The sequence below is a fragment of the Monodon monoceros genome, unplaced genomic scaffold, assembly GCF_005190385.1.
Source record: "Monodon monoceros isolate NGI ecotype Baffin Bay Population unplaced genomic scaffold, NGI_Narwhal_1 Super_Scaffold_11, whole genome shotgun sequence".
NCBI lineage: Eukaryota > Metazoa > Chordata > Mammalia > Artiodactyla > Monodontidae > Monodon > Monodon monoceros.
The window spans coordinates 98,151,826-98,173,395 of NW_021703767.1; the positions used below are offsets into that span (position 1 = coordinate 98,151,826).

The window sequence follows — 21,570 nt, forward strand, 5'->3', positions numbered from 1 at the left end:
TTAAAAATTTTTAATTTTTACACAATTTAAAAAGTTACTTTCCGTTTATAGCTATTATGAAATATTGGGGTCATTTCAGATAGTTAATACAAAATGGAAATCACAAAGGTGTATCTCAGGAAGCCATAATTATAAACACTAATTTTTTGATATCATGGTTCCTGGAGACAGGAGAAACTTCAGAGAGTAAGAGGTGCCCAAATAAATCACACTCTACCTGAACTTCTAAAAAGAGACAGATGTCTAATAGATTATTTTCTGTCCCTTCATTTCTAAACTTTTCTTGAAACACTCATCAAGGCCTTCCTGGCCCTCCACCTCTCCACCCTCTTGACTTTTCCTTACTTTCCCACTTAGCCGGGATCCAGCCAGTTATTTCAATTGTACTCTCACCAAACGTTTTCAATATTTCTGTCACCTTGTCTTTGTCCTTCTGTAGTTCTCTCCTCAACAAGGTACTCCTGCTTCCCAGCTACTGATTTTGTTAAGCAAAATTCTCCAAATCAGTTACTCTGGTCTCCCTGAGGCTGGAGCTTAGTAGTCTTTCGCTTCAGAGAACTTTCTCTTCTAACACCTCACCAAGACTTTACCTCTGCTCTCCAGGCACTGCTTCATGTTGATTCTCTTACTCTCAATATATGTCTCAACTACCTGTTCCTTAAAGAAAACATATTAGCATGCAAACTCACCTCTCTACCCTTCACGTCAAAAATTGTGTACATTTTTGCTAAACTTCTCTTCCTCTGTCTTCCTTGATATCCTGGAGAAAGAGGTATCCTATGATTCCCTCACCCGGACTCTGGGCTCTGGATCCAAATATTTTTAATCATCCCCTTTTTCTTGAAAACCCTTCTTTCTTTAACCCCTATGGCATTACTTACTTCTATTTATTTTTCTCTCTTTCTGTGAAATTTTCCTCTCCCTGACTTATACCTTTTTTCCTTCTGTCCCCAGATAATATTTACCAGACTTTCATTTTCAGAAATTTCCTCTTCTTCTCTCTTTTATTTGTTCCTTACTATTCATGTCTCTAATATCGACTCTCTCTTTCCAATCTCTCTTCCAGTTCTCTACCATCTGTAAATCTATACTTGGATGTTATTCAGTCTTTCAAAGAGTATTTCTTTTAGCTCCTACTATGTGCCAAACACCAGGGATATAATGGTGTATGTGATAGATAGTTTGCCTATTGATCATAGAAATAATCATTTTTGGAATTGGTTACTTTCAAATTTACTTCTCTCTCTCTTTTCCCTTTGGAAAGATTAATATTTGGGGTCACAAACAAAAATACCCCTGAGTTTGAGAACTGTCTGTGCTATGTACTAGTAGTGGGGTCCTAGGAGAGTCACTTAATGTCCTGAGTTGTGGTTTTATTAGTACAAAATGGGGATAATGGTACCTATAACTAAGGTATCTTCATCTTCATTAGCCTAGATAACAAATGCCTAGATAATAATGTATAAGTTCAAAACTGAATTGACAATAGGAAATACAGGCTTTTTTCAGAATTCCCTTCTCCAACATTTTAGGAATCCCAACAGGAATGGTTCACAGTCCACAAATCTGCCTAGACTACTGTAGTCTGGACAGCTTTTCCAAACTGCTTGGCCCTGTTATCAGCCACTCCAAACTGTAGCCACACTTCTCATACAACTTCTCCCATAGTGTGGACATGGACTTTGCTTTTAATTTGCCCAGGAACAACTATGTGTTGAATTAAGAGCTCTCCAAATTTGTATGTTGAAATGCTAACTCCCACTACCTCAGAATGTGGCCTTATTTGGAGATAGAGTCTTTGTAGAGGTAATCAAGTTAAAGAGAAGTCATTAGAGTGGCCCTAATCCAGTATGGATGGAGTCCTGATAAAAAGGAGGAATTTGGATACAAAGATACACAGGGAGGGAAGACGATGTGAAGAGACATAGGGAGAAGATGGCCATCTACAAGCCAAGGGGAGAGGCCTGGAACAGATCTTTCCCTCACAGCTCTCAGAGGGAACCAATGCTGCAGACACCTTGATTTTGGACTTCTAAACTCCAGAACTGTGAGACAATACATTTCTGTTATTTAAGCCATATAGTTTGTGGTAATTTGTTAAGGTAGCCCTTGGCAAGCTACTACAAGTAAGAGCAACTTCAATGTTTAACCAAACTTTACTGAAATCTAATAATAAAAAGGGCTTACAAGGTGAAAAGAAATTTAAAACCAGGTTTCAGGGATGAATATTCCTGGAATGTAGGTCATTTCTTGTACCAGGGAGTCTTCCCCTGTCCATTATTATCCTTAGCCTGCCATTGTCATGGTGCCAGGGCCCACTCACCCAAAAGGGGTGTCTTTCCCATCTCCATCCTACCCAGCATCCAGAGTCCTCCAACTTTTCCTAGCATAAAATGAAGGTAACGCAGATTTTCTTCCATCCCCTCTAAGGCCAGATTCCTAGTCGTAATAGGAATCTATAACAGTAGATTTCAACCCTTAGTGAAAACAGCGTCTTCATATGGGGTAGAACAGATTCCACTCTCATCATCTCAAACTTTTCCATCTCCATCCCAGGGGTTCTATTTGCATTAAAAAAGCTCACTACGTTGCTTTTCCCAAACAAATGAAGAACTTGCCTTAAAAGGTGAAATCAAATCTTCAGTTATATGGAAGCAGAAACATTAGTTGGCAGTTGTACCACCTTTTCCAAACAAATTCCAGGCACCAAAGATTTTTTTTTTATCACAGCATTGTTTATTTTGAAAAAATACAGAAATAATGTAAAAGTTCAACGGTAAACGAATTTTAAGAAAAGTGTGGTAGAATGTAACCTAGCCAATAACAATGATAGATATGGAGGCTGTGATAATGAGAAAAAATTATGGTATATTTTAATAGAAAGAAAACTGGATTAAAAAATTTTTACAATGATTACAGCTATGTAAAGAAACAAATCTACAGAAAGAAACAAAGGAAATTTACCAAAATGTTAACATTAGTTGTAATAGGGTTATGGCATTATGAACATTTTGTTTTTCCTTTTCTATATTTTCTATTTCTTTCTCCTCCCTGCTTGCCTGCCAAATAGAAAAGATAATACATGGGAATGAGTTAGGAACTTGCTTTTCTAGATAGCTGCTGAGGTGTAGAAAATGTAAACCTACTAAGGTACTGGGTTCACTTGACCAAATAATGCAATCTAAAGATTGCGCAAAGTCCTGGGGGGCCCCATTGCCATTTTCTGGGTGCAATTCTTCATCCGCAGACTCAGAACATGGCCCTGTCTGTGTGTGGTGGTGGTGAGGGGTGGGTCTGATGTCTACCTGATGTCTCTCTCCTGCACGATCCCATGTGATTTAGAGGTTCTGGCACTGGATTAGCCGATGCTATCCGACCTCAACATCTGAAAGGGAAGAGAGAAGTGCTTAGGATGTTTGGAATAATCCCAGGAAATCTAGTTCTAAGAGATTCCCCCAGAGACCAGCTCATTTCTAGGCAGGGGGGTGGGACTGAATAAGAAGTAGGATTCCCTTGGGAATTGGTGGTTGGTTAGCTCAGGGGCCTTTGTCTTTGGTGGGCTTTGTTCTTTTCTTTGACCAGTACCCCTGCTTAACCTCAGGGCGTTGTATGCAATGTAATTAGCAAGTTGGTGGATCCCACTGAGCAAAGCCATCTGCTCCTACAAGGAAGCATCTCTGGGAAGTTCTCTGCTGACTGTGAGTGCTGTTTTGCACAATTATTGAGACACACTCAGAAGGGGTATGTACAGTGGTGAAGAACATGATCTTAGAGTCTGACAGTTCTGGGTTTAAATCCCAGCTCCACCTCTGAGTAGCTATTTAGCCTTGGGAAAGTTAAATTTTCCCACCCTCAGCGTCCACATCTGCAAATCGATAATACTACTCTGTACCTCGTAATGTCATTTAAAGGATTAAATGATATAATATATGCAAAAAACTTAGTATAGTTCCAAGCAGTCAGTAATGGTAGCTAATTACTATTATTAGCTGCTGTAACTATTTGTATTTCAAAATACTACTCTTTTATTTTATTTTATTTTTAAATGTTTTTCTATTGTGGTAAAAGTCACATAATATAAAACATACTATTTTAACCATATCTAACTGCACAGTTCAGCGGCTCGAAGTACATTCACATTGCTGTGCAACTCTCACCATCATCCATCTCCCAAATTTTTCACCTTCCTAAACTGAAACTCTGTCCCCTTTAAACACTAACTCCCCATTCCCCCTCCCCCCCCGCCCCCCCCACCCCACCCCCTGGCATCGACCAGTGTACTTTCTGACTCTGTGAATTTGACTATTCTAGGTACCTCGTATAAGTGGAATCAAACAGTGTTTGTCTGCACCTAATGTATATTTGAATGCATTTTTCAGGTTAACTTAATATATGTCCTGCAAACAGATTGTACCTTTTTTTTTCCCCCTGTGCTATACAGTAGGCACTCACCAGCCAACTACTTCATGCATAGTAGTGTATATACGTCAATCCCAAACAGACAGCTTTGGATCTCTAAGTGTGTGAATGTGAACTGTGTGTGGGTGAGAGAAAGTGACCTCAGGGAAAATGAGGCTGGGTGTGAGAATAGATAAGTCATGACCAGCTGCAATGATGATTCTAAATGTTCTTTCACTTTAGCCTATCAAACACTGATACAAATTGGAGTCCAAGTTTACATTAAGCATTGTCCAGATATGTTTCCTATGTGACAGAAAGCATTTTTAATTCAGCCCTTGAGGCCAATGGAATATTTCACACACACACACACACACACACACACACACACACACAAGTGGCCAGAAACTACTATGTACTCACATAATAGTCCAAGTCCACCACTGTCAAGGATTGTGTTATATTTTTATCCTTGTGGGCAGCCCTAAGACTTGGTTGTTTCTAAGCCTGAACCTTCCAAAGATGACTCAAGCCCACTGTATCAAAAGTGGAATTCCAAACAATAAGGACAGGAACCTTGAGGGAAATCAGTTGAAGACATTTTGTCATTAAACAAGAGTCCTGGGTATAAAGGAGAAGAAAGGGACAACACCAATCCACAGTAGGGCCTGCAGACCAGGAGTGACTCCTTCTTCAAACAGAAATTCTGAATTGGGGCTTCCCTGGTGGCGCAGTGGTAGAGAGTCCGCCTGCCGGTGCAGGGGACGCGGGTTCGTGCCCCGGTCTGGGAAGATCCCACATGTCGCGGAGCTACTGGGCCCGTGAGCCATGGCTGCTGAGCCTGCGCGTCCGGAGCCTGTGCTCCGCAACGGGAGAGGCCACAACAGTGACAGGCCCGCGTACCGCCAAAAAAAAAAAAAAAAAGAAATTCGGAATTGTGTTCCTTCGTTTTCTGCAGCTTTAACCTGTGTGAGACCATTTTAAGCACAATGGTAGCCTGTGGCAGTAAACTGCTACCTTTTAAGGAGGCAGGTAATGTTTACATATGCTACAACATTCATTTCATGATTGGTTGGTCATCGTCTATCCAGTCCTTTTGCTACTCATTCTTTTACCTTTATCTGTATTTTTTTTTGACAATTTTAGAGGAGAGTCAAGGAAAAGAGGAAATGAACCACATCTAGAAAAAATATTAAGATCCACAAAATTTGGAAGAGGGACACAATTAACACTACACATATTGTATTGATCGAGATTACGATTTTGGATTATATTTAGATTAGAAGGCAGTGGAAGTTAGCACATTAGCTCTGACTGGGAAGGGACCTGCATACTTCACACCTGGCTATTCATGGCTCCAATAATTATGGCTAATTAGAAATCGGCCATAGATTATACTTTTATTAAATGGTTGAATGGGTTTCTATCACTGTAGGTTTCATTGGACTATGTTATGAGAAAGACTGTTACTTAAATGACTCTCTGGTATGATTAGACCTTATTAGAGGTTGTAATAAGTCTTGCAGTATTCTTGTCATTATCCCAAAATCATTGCACTATTATACTAAAAATAGCCAAATTATGGGTGGACTAGAGCATTGTTCCTCAACCTTTTAGAAGCCCATACTCCATTCAGTATAAAAAAAGTGTGGTAATGAAAATAGAAAAAAAGAACAACCCCAAAGCCTCAAAGCCATCATGCTGCATATTATCTTTCTTAGCAGGAAGTTAAAAGGAAGAAGTTGAAAATGATTGGCATAAAACAAGTTATTTTCATTATCAGTAGGTTTTAATGTGCATGTTGAGTTGTGCCCATCTCCAGTTAGCTAGGGTTCTGAATGAATAAACATCTTCCAAAAGGGCATAATATTTTACCAAGAAATAATTTAGGGCCAGTAAATTTTTGCCACAGCATGTTCCTTGTTTGGAAGAACTATAATTAAGAAGCTTGTTCAGTATTTGGCAATTAAAACAATGATCTAATTAGACTGATTGCACAAGCTAATTTCTAGCCCCAGATGTGGGCCTACCTGTTAGCTAAGCAAGGATCCTGTGCTTGGGCAATCGTGTCTGCATCCAAACCAGAGAGCACGGGGGCAAAGACCCAGCTAGGGCACAGACACAGCTCCTTGGGCAGGAGCTGTCCTGGGATTTCCCTGAGGCAGGAAATATACGTAGCCCCCTGTTGGAGGACTTTAGACTCTTTTCTTTCAGAAACAAATTCTCCAACCTGGTTGTAAAATGTAAATGGTTCTTTTAGCATCTCTAAAGCCAGTAAGTACTAGCTTCTTTCCGCCCCCCCCGCCCCCCTTTTTATTGAAATGGGAAAGTGAGGGTCACTGATTGCTGTTGACTTGGAATCATAGAAGATCAGTACCTGAGAGAATCTTTGAGATTCTTTGGTGAAGCTCCCTCTTCAGGCAAATGGAGGCTTGGAGACTTGCGTAGAATCTGGAGTCCTAACTTAGGGCCCTGAATTAGAAGTGTTGGCCAGCTTTTTTTTTTTTCCTATAATTTTTACTTTATTGGAAAGGAATTTAGTTCCCTTTCAATCTTTTACCTGTAAAATACAGGGCTTTGGGGGAAGATGTTAGGTGTGTCTGTAAACTGAAGGAAGTCACATCAACTGTGACAATGGATGAGAAGGCTCATAGGTTTCTAATGCCCCCTCTCTGTACCTCAGTAACCAACAATCTTCTCTGAGGACCGTTGGCTTCTGTTTCCGGCTCATAGTCTTGGATGCCTGCCAGGAACCATCTTTGATGCTGTGAAAAATCTGAGTGTGTATAGTTGCTGGAGGGAAGCTTTACATTTCTAGCGAAGAAGCAAATAATTGAAAACTTAGCTAGAATTCACCCTGTTTTGTTAGGTGTTACTTCAAAAAATAGAGTATTTGCTTCTCCCTTCCCAGCCAACCATTTATCTGGGAAACAAGTTATTAGCAACTCAGAACTGCTCAGTGGAGCTGGGGAAAAATGGTGTGAAAAGTGAGGAAACGTAACTGGGATAATGAAAACAAAATATTTCACAATAAAATCTCTTCCAAGTCATCCATTTTATAAAAATCATTTTGGTAGAAAATGTGTACAGTGTTTCAAAAATTTTCCTCTTCATTTTTTATGACAGATTTAAAGTAGAGCAAAAATTAGACTTCAAAGAAGCTTTGTATTCATTGAATATAACTGAGATATTTAGTGCTGGCTGTGACCTTTCTGGAATAACAGGTAATATGGAAAATTATTCTTATATTATCATGTAAATATGTTTTCTTAGTAATGATGTTAACTGACTGATCTTAAAACTGAGAGAGCATTTGGCCCCAGAAGATACATACGCAGAGAATAAACGTCATAGTCATGTCAAGCTGTCTGTAAACAAGCACTCTATTTTGCACTTAAGTAGTTTTGCTTAATGAAAGTCAGACAGCATTATAGAATGTTAGATAACTTCTAACCACGCTTACAGTGAGACTGTGTAGGAAAAGTATTATATGGACTTTTATTCCAGCCCTGTTTGGATTTCCTTATCTGAGTAATGGGAATTACAACTTTGAGGCTCTCATCTAAGCAGAGCTAATAAAACTTTTATAAACCAATTAGCAAATGTTAATTCGGTAATATTAGAGGCCATGAAATAGGCATCCACAAGCTGCTGGATGATGAACACAATCTAGAAATTGTAATGCTGCAGTTTGTAGATTTAGCTTGAGACTGACAACATATCTGAGGAGATGGAGCTTTTATGCTAACTGGCATCTGGGAAATTGTGTACAGTTAAGACACTTACTTATACAACAAAGCCCAAGACAGTCTTTAATTTTTCTCATCCTGGCAGTACCCACTAGTTCAAAAATAACTAAAGAGAAAAAAAATGGATGAAGAGGGCCAATTTGTCCTAAGTTATCTACCCTTTTTTAAATTCAGTCTTCTGTTTTATATATTAAAAAAAAAACCACAACAGTCCTAATGATACAGGCTTGTCTGTCTGATGGGGTTGGATATCATAACCCAGCATTATTGTGTATTCCTATATAAAACTTGGGCTTTGGAGAAGTATTCATTAATTTATGCACTCATCAATTATGTGAGTAAATGAATAGAATGAATGAATTTTCCTGGCAGAGGAAGTGGGTGGGGTACACAGGTGACATAGCTGTTCATTATCACCTTCACGCATGATTTAGCTGCTGTTCTCACACTGCCAGATAGATCTGACTTCTCTGACAATTTCATCAGCATCAGGAATGAGACAGTCAAAATTAAATACTGCAACAGGATGCTATCTAAGTGTGTCCTGGAATGCAGACACCTCACCAACTTGAAATAAACCAAGCCATTTTTTAAACACCTCTTCCTCTTAGATTTCTTTCTGGCCTTCGGAAGCTCACTTGCTATATCTCAGACTTTCAAACAGCCACTCACTCTGCAAATTCCCAGAAATTTGTGACTTCTATAAAATCTCCTTTTACAAGAAGATTTATCAAGAAAATACCTCCAAAATGCTTTATAAAAGAATTTGTGCAAGAGAATAACCCTGAACAGAAAAGAATAAATGTCCAACATATTTTGCTCTGAGTTGCCTATTTGAGTTGTTTTAACTACTTTGATTCTTTGGTTCTGTCTTATTGCCTGAAATAGAACAACCACAGTCAAGACTGGCACTATTTCTGGTCTTCAGGAGAATAGTGAATTAATTCCCTGCCATCCCTACTTACCATTTGTAAGTAGACAATAAACATTTGCTAAAGGCTACTGTGAACCAGTCCAATGCTAGTGCTCTGTGATAGTTACACAAAAGAGACACTATCTTATACTCATGTCATTCACAAGTTTTGAATGAAATGTTTTCAAAAGAGTTATTTTGGAAACTTTATGATGAATATTTGACTTCTAACTGTTATTACTTCTTGTGTCACCTTTGGTAAAATATTTAACCTTTCTGAACTTCAACTTTCTAATCTATTAAATGAGATAATATCTCATAGTGGTGGAAAAAAATATATGTAAATCATCTTGTTCAACATCTATTATATAGTGGACACTCAGTAAATGTTAAATACAAAAAAAAAGTGAGTAAATGGCACATTAATATTTACTTGCACATCTTCTAGCAAAGCTATTGAAAGTTTCTTGTCCTCTTAACTTGACAAAGACATACTTGGAATTTTCATAGGAAATTAAGGGAAAGAATTATTGCAAAGATGTAGAAACCAGTGAGTTTATGAAGTTCAGATCCCTTGTTCTAATCTATCATCTCCCAAGTCCTGTTCTTTTTCCAAGACCGGGCCCCCTCTTTGTAAGATGGAATACAGAAGACCAAATTGCTCAGTCTAATGGCCAGGGAGTCACTTGGTCTGGTGCCAGTGCTAAACCGCATGCGTGAAATTCTCCACTCCACCCCAACCTGCTTTTCGGTCTTCATTCTTTGCATGAGCCCCTTGGCCATCTACTCTGTGCTCTATATGTGAATCCCATCATATTCCAGGCAGTTGTGGGAAAAGAACATGCTTATTTGCATGACCTTAAAAAGCCACACTCCTGCATTTTAGTTAACCCACACTAATGATGTGGATGCCCCCTTTTCTCCATCTTACATGTTTCTATCACTAGACATAGCCTTATCCATTGATTTATTTATTTGGTAAGTATTTATTGAAAGCCAACTATGTGCCAGGCAGTTTTCTAGAGTTGAATAAAATCTACACATTCCCTCTTCTAATGAAGTTTACAACTGTTAGGGCAGATGGACAATTAACACGTAATTAATTAATTAAATGGTGAGGTGATAGATGCTATGGATTAACTAAAATAGAGTCATGGGATAAAGAGATTTAGATCAGATAAGAGCAGAATTAGACATGGTGAGAAGGGACAATTGCTTTGAGGAAGTGTCATTTTGCTGAGACCTAAGTAACAAGGGAGCCAATCAGGGAAAGTTCTGGGAAAAGGGATTTTAAGCAGACGGAGAGGTGGGGCTAAAGTCTTGATGCTTGACCTTGTAGCTGGAGCTACTGGACCCGGAGAGGAGGGTAGTAGATGAGGATGAGAGGTAATCAGGGGCCCAGAGAGAGTCATTACAAGCAGTTTGGAGTTATTTTTAGGAAGCCAATTTTTATGCAAATAACCCTTTGATGACCTCTGTCTTGCCTGAGGGGATTTACTTTTCTGTAAGCTGTCAGAGCTGGTTCCCCTTGACTAAATTATTTCTTCATGAATCCTTCTAAATTCGGTCGTCTTGGTGGAGTCCACCTGCATCACATCAGCTTTCTCTCTCATGAGGGACAAAGCTCCTTTCTCTTCAAGTTTCAAGGCTTGCCTTCCTTTCCTCACCCTTTCGCCACCACTGAACTCACGACCACCTTTCCGTTGTCTCTCTGAGGAACACTGTCAGATCTATCTGGTCTGGACACAGGGGGCTGGCGGGTGGCTTCTGAACTCATGGTTTCACTCCCCCTTCTCAAGGAGACTCTTCACAGGTCACTATACCAGAAACGCTTCACACATACATCAGTTCCACCAAGGGGAGGAGAGGGGCCTTCTCTCTCAGCTTGTTTCCACTGCAGAACAAAACGTTATTAAGACGCTATGTTACACTAGAAATTTGACAGGTTTTAAAGCATAGCTCTGAAGCTATTTTGTAACAGATGACACAAAAGCTCTTTAGACTTTTATCGCCTCATCAGTCTTGAAGGAAAGTAAATTTTGTTCTAAACTCAGATCAAAACCCAATATGGAATTTAAAAGGCAAGTTGGCTTTGAGGTCGAAGACATAGGGTGGGATTAATTCAAATCTGTAAAGCCTTTTTCATCTTGCCTGTAGACCATGACTAAGGCAGGCAAAACCCTTTGTCCATTCAAATATTTCACTTAGTGGGGTACTTGATTTGAGGCTTATCGCCTTCTATCTTTATCTTTTATATCTGAGCTAAACTTGGTCTCTCCATATCTTCTCTACATCATCTCTGCAAGAGCTAAACCTAAACCACATTTATCTCTAGCAAATTAACTAACTTGGAAAGAGTTTGGAATTTTTTCCTTTTCTTTGTTCATTTGAAAATGTAATTCACCTGGGATCCAATAAGTAATAGCCCTGAGTTTTAACCCTTCAATGCACTTTCATATTTTCCTACAGATTCCTCTGAGGTGTATGTTTCCCAAGTCATGCAACAAGTTTTCTTTGAGATAAACGAAGATGGCAGTGAAGCTGCAACATCAACCGGTAGGACAAATGATGTCACAGCAAGCCATGAGGAAGGACTGGAGGAAATGAGCGTGAGGATGCTGCCACTTTGTGGTCCTCTGATCTCCTTTTCTCCTCCTGCTGTCCAGTACACTGAAGGAAGGGAAAAATGGCTATAGAAGCTATTTATGCATCTGTGCGGCTGGAGCTTAAGGCAAAAGAAAAGGGAAGGGACTTGATTACGAGTTGAGGCTCATCTACTGATATCTACTTATTGGTCAATTGGATTACCTGCCCATTAGCAGATAGGACCCGTGGAGAAAACTGTAGGCTCAAACCTGAAATCATGATTGTTCAGGAATGTTCACTCGTAAGAAATTGTATTAATTTCATTCTTCCTTTGCACTCTTAGTCCCTACTTTTCTAATGTGACTTTTGTTATCTCTATGGCAATGGCTCTCGAACTTAGCTGCACATTAGAGTCAGCTGAAAAGCTTTTAAAAATTCTGTGCCCAGACCGCGCCCCAAAATAATTAGATCGGTATCTCTGCGGATGAGATTCAGCCTTCAGTATTTTCTTACCTTTCCCTAAGTGATAACAATGTGAATCCCAGGTTGAGAAACACTGCTCTCCAGTGACTTGGAGCCTATCCTTGCAACTGCGAGTGTAATGCATAGACCAGCAGCATCAGTGCCCCTTGGGAACTAGTTAGAAATGCAGAACCTCAGGCTCAACTCCAGACCTACTAATCCAGCATCAGCATTTTCCGAGGTCTCTTGGTGACTTGTGTGCATATTACAGCTTGAGAACCACTTCTATGATATACTTCCTTGAACAAATGATATATTTCCTTGAACATTTTGAATAGTATCTGTGCTGCGTAAAAGTAATACTCAAAAAATAATTGGAGAAAAGCCTTAAATTCAATTAGAAATGGAAGGGCAACTTTAATGAATTCCTCATAAGTCTATTTTAATTCTTCAGACCACGACTTTAACCTGTATGTAAAAGATATGCATCCTTTAAATAGTCATATTGATAAATTTATATCCACATTATTAATTTCTTGATTAATTTATAATGCTATGTAATGGCGATGAATTTTGACATCTGGGTGGGGCACACTGGACTCCCACTACTGTTTTGTCATCTCCTGAAGGACTTTGCATTACTGTGCTCAAGGAACTTAGATTGGAGGGGATGAGCTATTACAATCCTTGGAGAAATCAAAGGTGGCTTTGGGATGAAGTTGCTAGTTCACGTAGACAAATTTTCCACTTGCTTTTACACAGAATTGGAAGAGTCCTTATAGATCATTGTCTGAACCTCTCATTATGTCAGTGAAGAAACAGGCACACGTGTGACGTGGTCTGCCTAAGGTCATGCTAATAATAGACAGTAGGGTTTGGACTGAAATCAGGTTCCCTGACTTCAAGTTCAGAACTCTTTCTGCTATCACCTGATGCCTCTTGTTTTAAGTGTAGAGCTCTCTAAGAGGATGTAACAATCATCAAGGGATCAGCAGTGACCCTGATGTATCACACTTAAATAGTTAGTGTGAGTATTTTGGCTTTCAGGCATCTACTCAATGGATGCTCAGGAACAGAAGAACTCAAGTATTCACCCAAATGAGAATGGGCGTGATCCTGACTATGCTTTTCTGTATTATCTCATTAATTCAGACATGAGTCTATATTCACTGGTAATTTGGTTACCATAGCCCTGATATTTCAGGTAGAAGGATGCCATGCGTTTAGTATTACTAAGGTTATTTTGGATTGTGCAGGGGATCAGAATACGCCACCCCCAAATATGCCATTTTTGCAGAAGAGTTATTTTGAGCTGAAGGCAGTTGAGAAACAGCAGATACAAAAAGAGCTCTCTACCCTCCTCCTACATGTCTAAAATCAGGGCATAGATTTCCCTTGTGGAGGTATCTCCCTTCTTGTCTTCCATGCCAAGAGAAGGAACCTTTGGCATAGGAGATGAAAGTGGGCACTGATATGAGTCTGCATAAGAAACCCTTACTAAATAATCCTTATATACCATTAATTTTCCCCATACATTTACCTTCCCACAATTTACCACCCCTAGACACTCAAACCCCTTTTCCTTTGTGTAGTCACTTCTCCACAATTTACCACTTTTTGTTAAAATGATATAACCCCTTCTTTGGGTATTCACTTCTTTTCTGTGAAGCTCCTGTGTGGAGACAAAATAAAACCATTGATTTTGTTAATCTGTCTTTTGTCAGTTTAATTTGCACACCCCAGTTACAAACAAAAAGTGTAGAGGAATAGTTTTTTCCTTCTCTACATTTGTTTTTCAATTCTGATCACGTGTTGCATTTTAAAAATGATTTTCATAGGTCTGAAAAAAATACACAAAATTACTACATTACTGGTAAATAAAACATCTGAATTGAGTGCAGAAATACTTAATCTAGAAAGAAAAACAATCCAGCCATTTAAATTTATCCACTCTGAAATATTGATAAATGCCACAATGGAGAGGCATGATACAAATTATTACAGTAAATAATTGTCAAGGCAGCAAACTTCTAATATCATAATAAAAATCCCATACACATTCACAGCACAAATCCTAAAAGTTCTGAGCTCACAGAATAATTTTGGAAAAGTTAAAAAAAATAAATTTGAAGTCAGATGTGATTACTACAAGCCTGGAGAATAGAAATAAAGTACAAACATACCTGGATAGGAATTAGGAGTTGAAAAATTATGAGATAAATCATATAACACAAATAAAAAGTGAGCAGAAAGTTACTGCTTAACAGATGAAATTTTCAACTGCTTTCACTAAATTGAAGCAAGTTTTGGTTTTCTTCTTCATTGAGCATAAATGTGAAGTTAGAATTATTCAGTGAGTAATCCAATATTTATTCTTCTGATCTTTGATTTTTACATTTATTCCAAATTTCTTTGTATTTAGAAAATGGTTTTTTTCCCACATGTTAATTTCTCAAACAAAATGACCTTTTCTGTCTACAAAAAATAGTATGGATATTATGGATATATTTTCTTTACTGATCTTTTAATGTGCACATCTAAATAACTGTTGTCTCTATTTCATAGGCATACACGTCCCTGCGATCATGAGTCTGCCTCGAAACCAGTTTATAGCAAACCATCCGTTTCTGTTTATTATGAAGAATAACCCAACAGGTACCTTTTTGAGAATTCCCTGGAGGAACTGCTTAAGTTAAATAGACTTAGTTCTAGATGCTAATCTCAGTCTATACATCTGAGATCATTTGTTATTTCAATTTATTGAATTTATTTTAATTTTTTTCAAAATGTTTTTAGTGTCTGTTTCTTGAGTGCTTGCTTTGTACCAGGCATTGTGTGTTAAGAGATGACAGTGACCTAAAATAGAGCAATAGTAGTAATAGCTGCCGAGATAGTTACTATACGTGCTAGTGATTTTAAATACCAATCTCCACAGCTAACACCATTCCAATAAGTTAGGTATTTGATGAATAGAGACATAGATGCTCAGAGAGAGGTTGTGTAGTTTGTCTAAGGTCATACAACTGAAAAGTGGCGTAGTGAGAATAAGACATTTTTGTTTCAGAAGTCAACTTTTCTTTCAATGATGCCACAATGGGAGTGGAAGTTGGAAGTTGCACAGCTGTGAAAGGTTTCCTAGGTAGATTCCAAAAGAATAAGTGACTAGCTATAGGCTCTGAGTGGGATGGAGGAGTCAAATATTATTCCAAATCTCCAATTTGGGCAAGTGTGAAAGATAATGAACAAAAGGTAGGGGCACAAAAGGTAGGGGTAGTAGTCGATTGGACTGGCGTTAGACACAATGGCAACGTTAATGTAGATTGTCTGAGTAGATGTTTTTGCAATTTCTCTTATGAGAAAGAGAGGCCAGAAATGTGGATACAGTGAGGAAACTTTCTTTAAGTGTATATTTAGGACTTCTCAGGAGTCATAACCCCATGTGAGGACTCTAAACCAGGGGAAAAGAGATTATATCTTATTCATTTCTTTATCCAGCCCAGTATTTGGCAAAGTGCCTTGCACTTAATATCAGTGCTCCTAGAGATTGAAGGTTTGGACTTGGGGTTCAAGTCCCAGCTTAATGAACTAATAGTTGTAAGACAAGTCACATACTTTCTAAACCTTATTTTCCCCACCTCCTATCTGAACATAATATTAGTACTTATCTCACAGAGTTAAATAAAAGAATATATGAAACCTGTGACACTGCCTGGCACATAGTGTTCATTGTGAATACATCAATAAATGTAAATAAGTGAACGACTGAATAAATGAAGGAAGAAAAATGGAAATTTTCTCTATATAAATTGTTTTACGTGGAGAAGAGACAGAGTTAATTTCAGAATCTGAATCTGTTAGATTAACTAGCAATACTGATATTATTGGTTCCCTAGGGGATATATCAGTCACTTTTTTTAAGTTCCATGAAACTAATGCTGAACGACCTTTCTGAAAGTTGTATCTTGGAAACAATGGGACAGTTTCAGATTTGCTGAGACTGTATTAACACAACTTCAATTCTAGTAGTGGATGTCAGTGTTAAGAGATATTCTGAGTATGTCATTTGATCTATACATCTTTAACCTTAGGGTAACTCTAACTTCTTGCCATCAGTGTGTAACTATTGAGTATGGAGAACAGAAAGAAATGAAGCTCATTGGGCATCAATGCCCTAGGAAATAATGGTGTTTAGCATAATGATGTTTTACTCTTTATTTTTCAAGTTGATGACTATGGACATGTAATAGCTATCAGTTAAACAGCAGTGAAAATTCGAAACCCAAAATAATTCACTTATTTATTTATTTATGATAATAATTAACTATCAGACCCTTAATGCCTATTTCCACTGTTTTATGATCTCTATTGTAATGAGACTTTCTAAACTAGGGTTACTCCCTGAAAGTATTGTTTAAAATGAATGGCCACTCATTTATTGGAGGCTGTAAATTGTTGCCATATAAAATGTAGAATGGGTTATTACCTTAAGACAATACACATTCAGTGATTTATTTATTTTTCCTCTCACAAATGAACTGAAGAAATCATTGGGATTAACGAAGCTGGTGATTTAGCATGGTGTAGTAAACTACTAAATGGCTTAATGATTTATATAAAATATATTCATTTGACAATTTCTGGAGTATGAGGGTGAATAAGTTTAGATTTAGTACAACCAATTTTTACCTAAATTTTAAATTTTGTTTTGGTCAAACAATCCTCTTATGCAAAATCCATACATTACTTGTATTTTCCTATCAGTATTTGACTTCCTATCATATATATTTCAGTATATTCATCCAAACCTCTTACCAAGCCAAACTTCTAGGGAAATGAAAAACAATTTTTCTTCTTTTAGGCTGAGGGTATAGGCCAGCGTTAGAGACTTTCAGAAGAAAATTTTCAAAGATGCTACATGAAATGTGCCATTTCTCAGAAAGTAGTGAATCATGGTTTTGAAACTGACAGTACTCCATACATAATAAAAAAATGTTGTGTTTATAACTTTTTCAGGTCGTGGGTTGAAGGGAGAAGCAGACTGCAGGGTATTCACTAAGAAATCTTTTTCTCTAGGTCATTAGCTTTGGTTATGTTATTGTATTTTTACATTATGAAGTAAAAACTGCTTCCATCTGATGGAGATGTTTTATAACTATATTGATTAAATATGAGGGACACTTTTTAAGAAGTGGGCATGAAAAGAAATGTGGAAACAACAATGATTTCTGCTTCAGCCTGCCTGTGAGTCCACTGTGACTATGTCAAGGAAGATTTCACTAATCTGTCCAATTTAGTACTGAGTAGATTGGTGATTGCATGAAGACTCTACTCAAAATGTGGTTCTCTTGGTCAAAAAAACAGATTAAAAAGGCTGGGACAAATGGCTTTTATGTAATGTCCTACACTTCTCAGTGTTTAAAACTTTAAACTATTATCTTCAATTTATGAGGTTAGTTGCTATGAAAGTTACTTGAAAAATTCCCCAAGCAAGCAATTCTGATAAGCACTTTAATGCCATAGAATTATAAAGACACAAGAGTTACTATTGATTCCTATTGTGGCTAAATGTAGTATACATCCTGAGGAAGTTATTTATGTATCTCTATCTATCTGAAAAATAGAGTATTTGTTTTCTTGTGTTTTGGGAATTATTCTGAGAATTTTGAGGCAAAGTATTAATTATAATCATAAAAAGAAAAAATCTGCTAGAGATTATGTCTATTTCCATGTTATTGACTCTTCTAAGACTGTGTCTGTCTTTGGACTGAACAGTAAGGAGTTAATGAAAAAGTGTTCTTCCTTTTTATTTCATTTCTGCCATTGTTATTTCAAATACATGTAAGCTTTAAAATGTAAAATTTTATTTTATCACTTTTGAAATAAACCTTTATTACATATGACTTTAAGGGACATAACTCAAGGCAACGCTTGACATAGAGCCACTTCCCTTACCCTAGTTGAAAAGAAAGGTGAATGCATTTTAACATACTTATTTCTGTTTTGTCCTCTAGTTCTTAGTTCCTTTTCACTTGCACACACAGAATGGCTGGAAATAGATGTTTACGTGTTTACATTTATGCTTTATACTATATCACCGGTGAGGATTTGAAAGCACTAGAGATGTGAAAATATTGTCTTTAGCAGTAAGCTTTGATTCAGAGCTGAAGGAAGAGATGTGAGAAGCTGCACTTTTAACCCCAGTGGTTTATATTACATGCATAAAGAGATGACTGCTAATACCTTAAATTTAAAATGCGTCCATGCTCATGACCATTTTATTATTCTAAGTTTGCCTGACTGAGTCTCTATATTTAGAAGAACACCTCTCTGTCACTTTATTTTTGCTTTCCTTTATGAAAAACAGGACTAATGCATTTTCCATGACAAGCTGTTGTGGGTGTTAATTTACTTCATAAATTATCAGAAAATGATTAATAATGATATAATTATCTATTTTAGACAAAGGAGTGGGTTTTGCTATTAGACATTGCTTATTTACCATATAGAGAAAAAAAGACAATGATTTGTTAAAATATTAAGAAATATTATTGTCATTTTTTTCTCCAGAAATTCCGAAAGTTTTTTTTCTTTTCCTAGATTCAATTTTGTTTATGGGAAGGGTGACAAATCCTGACACCCAGAAGATGAAGGCAAGAGATTTGGATTCACTGTGAATGAAAATCACAGCCTCAGAATATGGAAAATAGTTGATTGTCAAAACCTCATCAAATATTTTCTATATATCTTTTTCTGTTTTAAACTGTGCCTTTATTAATCTGTATTTATAAATAAATGAAATTATGCATTAAATGTTTTTGTTCTTTCTGTATTTTTATAGGGTATATATGAATCAAAAGTAGTGAACTTACATAAGATATTAATATTGATATGGTAGAACAATCCATCTAAGATAGCTTAGATATCAGATTCCTGTCTTAGATATCAAAGTCTGTATTCTTTTTTTTTTTTTTTTTTTGCGGTTGTGGCTTCTCCCATTGCGGAGCACAGGCTCCGGACGCGCAGGCTCAGCGGCCATGGCTCACGGGCCCAGCCGCTCCGCGGCATGTGGGATCTTCCCGGACCGGGGCACGAACCCATGTCCCCTGCATCGGCAGGCGGACTCTCAACCACTGCGCCACCAGGGAAGCCCTGTCAGAGCATTTTTTCCTCCTGCCATTCCTTTTTTTTCTGGCTCCTTGTTTGATCATCTCTAAATCTGAAGCCTAAAATTCAAGAGGTCAAAAGTCTAGTTTCTTTCTCTTTTTGATGCCTCAAGTCACCACCTTGATGGCATATAATATAAAGGAAATGAAAGATGATATATATTTTCACTGCCTAACGTTATATTTTTGGCTTGTCACCTCAATTCTCTGGAACTTCGATGTCCTCACCTGTACAGTGAAAAGTTGGACAAATCCTATTTAAGTCCTTTTCCCAAAGTCCTATGTTTGTAAATCTTCTCAACAAAGATACATTTGGAATAATGTCTTTTGAGTCAATATTGTCTATAAGCAGTGTTTTTTCATAAAATAAAGCAAAACAAAAATCCAGGATGCATCTCTCAGTAGAATTTTGATCCATGACATTATCTTTAACTATTTACAGTTGTTTCTTTTTAAAGAAATAGTTTATTGGAGTATAGTTGATTTACAATGTTGTTTTAGTTTCAGGTGTACAGCAAAGTGATTCAGTTATACATATACATATATCAACTCTTTTTCAGATCTTTTCTCATGTAGGTTATAAAAAATGATACAGTTGTTTCTTCATAAATTTGAGATTTAATTTTTAAAAATAGAATGCACATAAAACAATTTTACCATTGTGGCAGAGACCCCTATCTAGTGAAGACTTTTGAGCGTGGTTTTGAGGTGCAGAGATGTTGCTGGGCAGTGGCAGCCTAGCTGAGGACTTCATTTCTCCTACCATTGCATTTATCTAAGTGGGCCCTTGTAATTAGTTCTCCTTAGTGGAATTTGAGTGGAGGCGAGTGTGTCACTTGTGAGCCCAAATGATTAAGAAATCAATGTCCCTCTCTAACTGCTCTCTTCTCCTGTACCAGCTAGATGCCAATGCTCAAGGACACCCTGGAAGCTCTATTTAGAAGATGACAGAGGCTCTGTTAGCCTGGGTTCCTCTGTCATCGTGTGTCCAGATCCTCTCTGCTGCTGGGGCCAAAGTCAATCAGGAATACCTACCGGCCTGGGACTGATGTGAGGAAGAGTTACATTTTCATTGAAATTTAAGAGGTTGTAAGTGACAATAGTGGGTGTTAATTTGGTACCTTTAATGGGATGCTTTTGTAAAGTATGGAAAGTATGTGGTGTAATTTGTAGTTGGACAGCAAAAACAATGACAGCAACAACAAGAACACAGACAGCAGGCTGAAAGCAGCAGAGTTTGTTAAGCTGTGGAACTATTTGGTAACTGTTGCCTGTGATAACCTGGAAAGTAAACCATGTGTATACAGACCCAGTATCTAGCTAGAGACTACATTTCATATCTGTCTTGAACTTGAACCTGGTAGACTACTTGACCTGTCTTCACCAGGTGGCATATGAGCAGAAATGTTGTGTCCCTTCTGGCTACAGTGGTGAGGAAGCAAGTTGGCCTACTTTTCTTTCTCTTTTGTTCACTCTGTTGGCTGCATATCAACATCAAGGATGACGTGGAAAGCCTTACAAGGCATCTGGAACATGACAAATCTCCATCAGCCTGGGTTCCTGAATAATTACATGGATCACAACCATTCTATTCTCTGCCCATCACCCTTGACCAGGGATTCCCATACTGGACTCTACTAGGAACAAGAAATATACCATGTGATGTTAAGCCACAGGAACTAGGTACCTAGTGCTCAAGTAAGTAGTACACCTATGTTTTTAATACATGTTTTCCATGTATTAGTCTGTACTGTACGTTTTCTCATCCTGGTGCTGTCACCTGGTAAGACCAAATTCTGGAATGCTATTTCATTTTGGCTAATTCTGTGAAAGAAGTTCAGGAATGATCCACTGCATTTTCCCATGCTAGCTGCTCAGCTCCATGGTAAAAATGTATCTTTACCAAAAGAGAGGAAAGGATGTAAAATGCAGAGAGCTCGCTAATGGGGTGCTTTGCTGGCTGCCACATAGCTTTCTTGATTGAGACTCTTTTCGTAATAGAAAACCAGCTTTACCTCCTAGTTACTCTGTGTGTGTGGTGTGTGTGGTGTGTGTGTGGTGTGTGTGTATGGTGTGTGTGTGGTGTGTGTGTGCTGTGGTGTGTATGTTTGGTGTGTGTGTGTGTGTGTAGTGTGTGTGGCGTGTGTGTGGGGTGTGTGTGTGTGGTGTGGTGTGTGTGTGGTGTGTGTATGGCGTGTGTATGTTTGTGTGTGTGGTGTGTGTGTGGTGTGTGTGTGTTTGTGGTGTGTGATGTGTGTGTGTGCTGTGGTATGTGTGTGTGGTATGTGTGGTGTGTGTG

The 21,570-nt window shown here is 38.0% G+C and overlaps 1 protein-coding gene across 1 annotated transcript in view; it reads left to right on the forward strand.

Annotated features, from left to right (window-relative positions):
• The window catches only part of SERPINI2 (serpin family I member 2), a 29,122-nt gene extending 10,199 nt beyond the window's left edge, over positions 1-18,923 (forward strand). The window contains exons 6-9 of the mRNA XM_029214999.1: positions 7,525-7,622; positions 11,530-11,616; positions 14,674-14,763; positions 18,706-18,923. Coding sequence (XP_029070832.1) covers positions 7,525-7,622; positions 11,530-11,616; positions 14,674-14,763; positions 18,706-18,782 — 352 coding nt within the window. The 3' untranslated portion in view covers positions 18,783-18,923. The remainder of the gene's footprint in view (positions 1-7,524; positions 7,623-11,529; positions 11,617-14,673; positions 14,764-18,705) is intronic.
• The last annotated feature ends 2,647 nt before the right edge of the window (positions 18,924-21,570 follow it).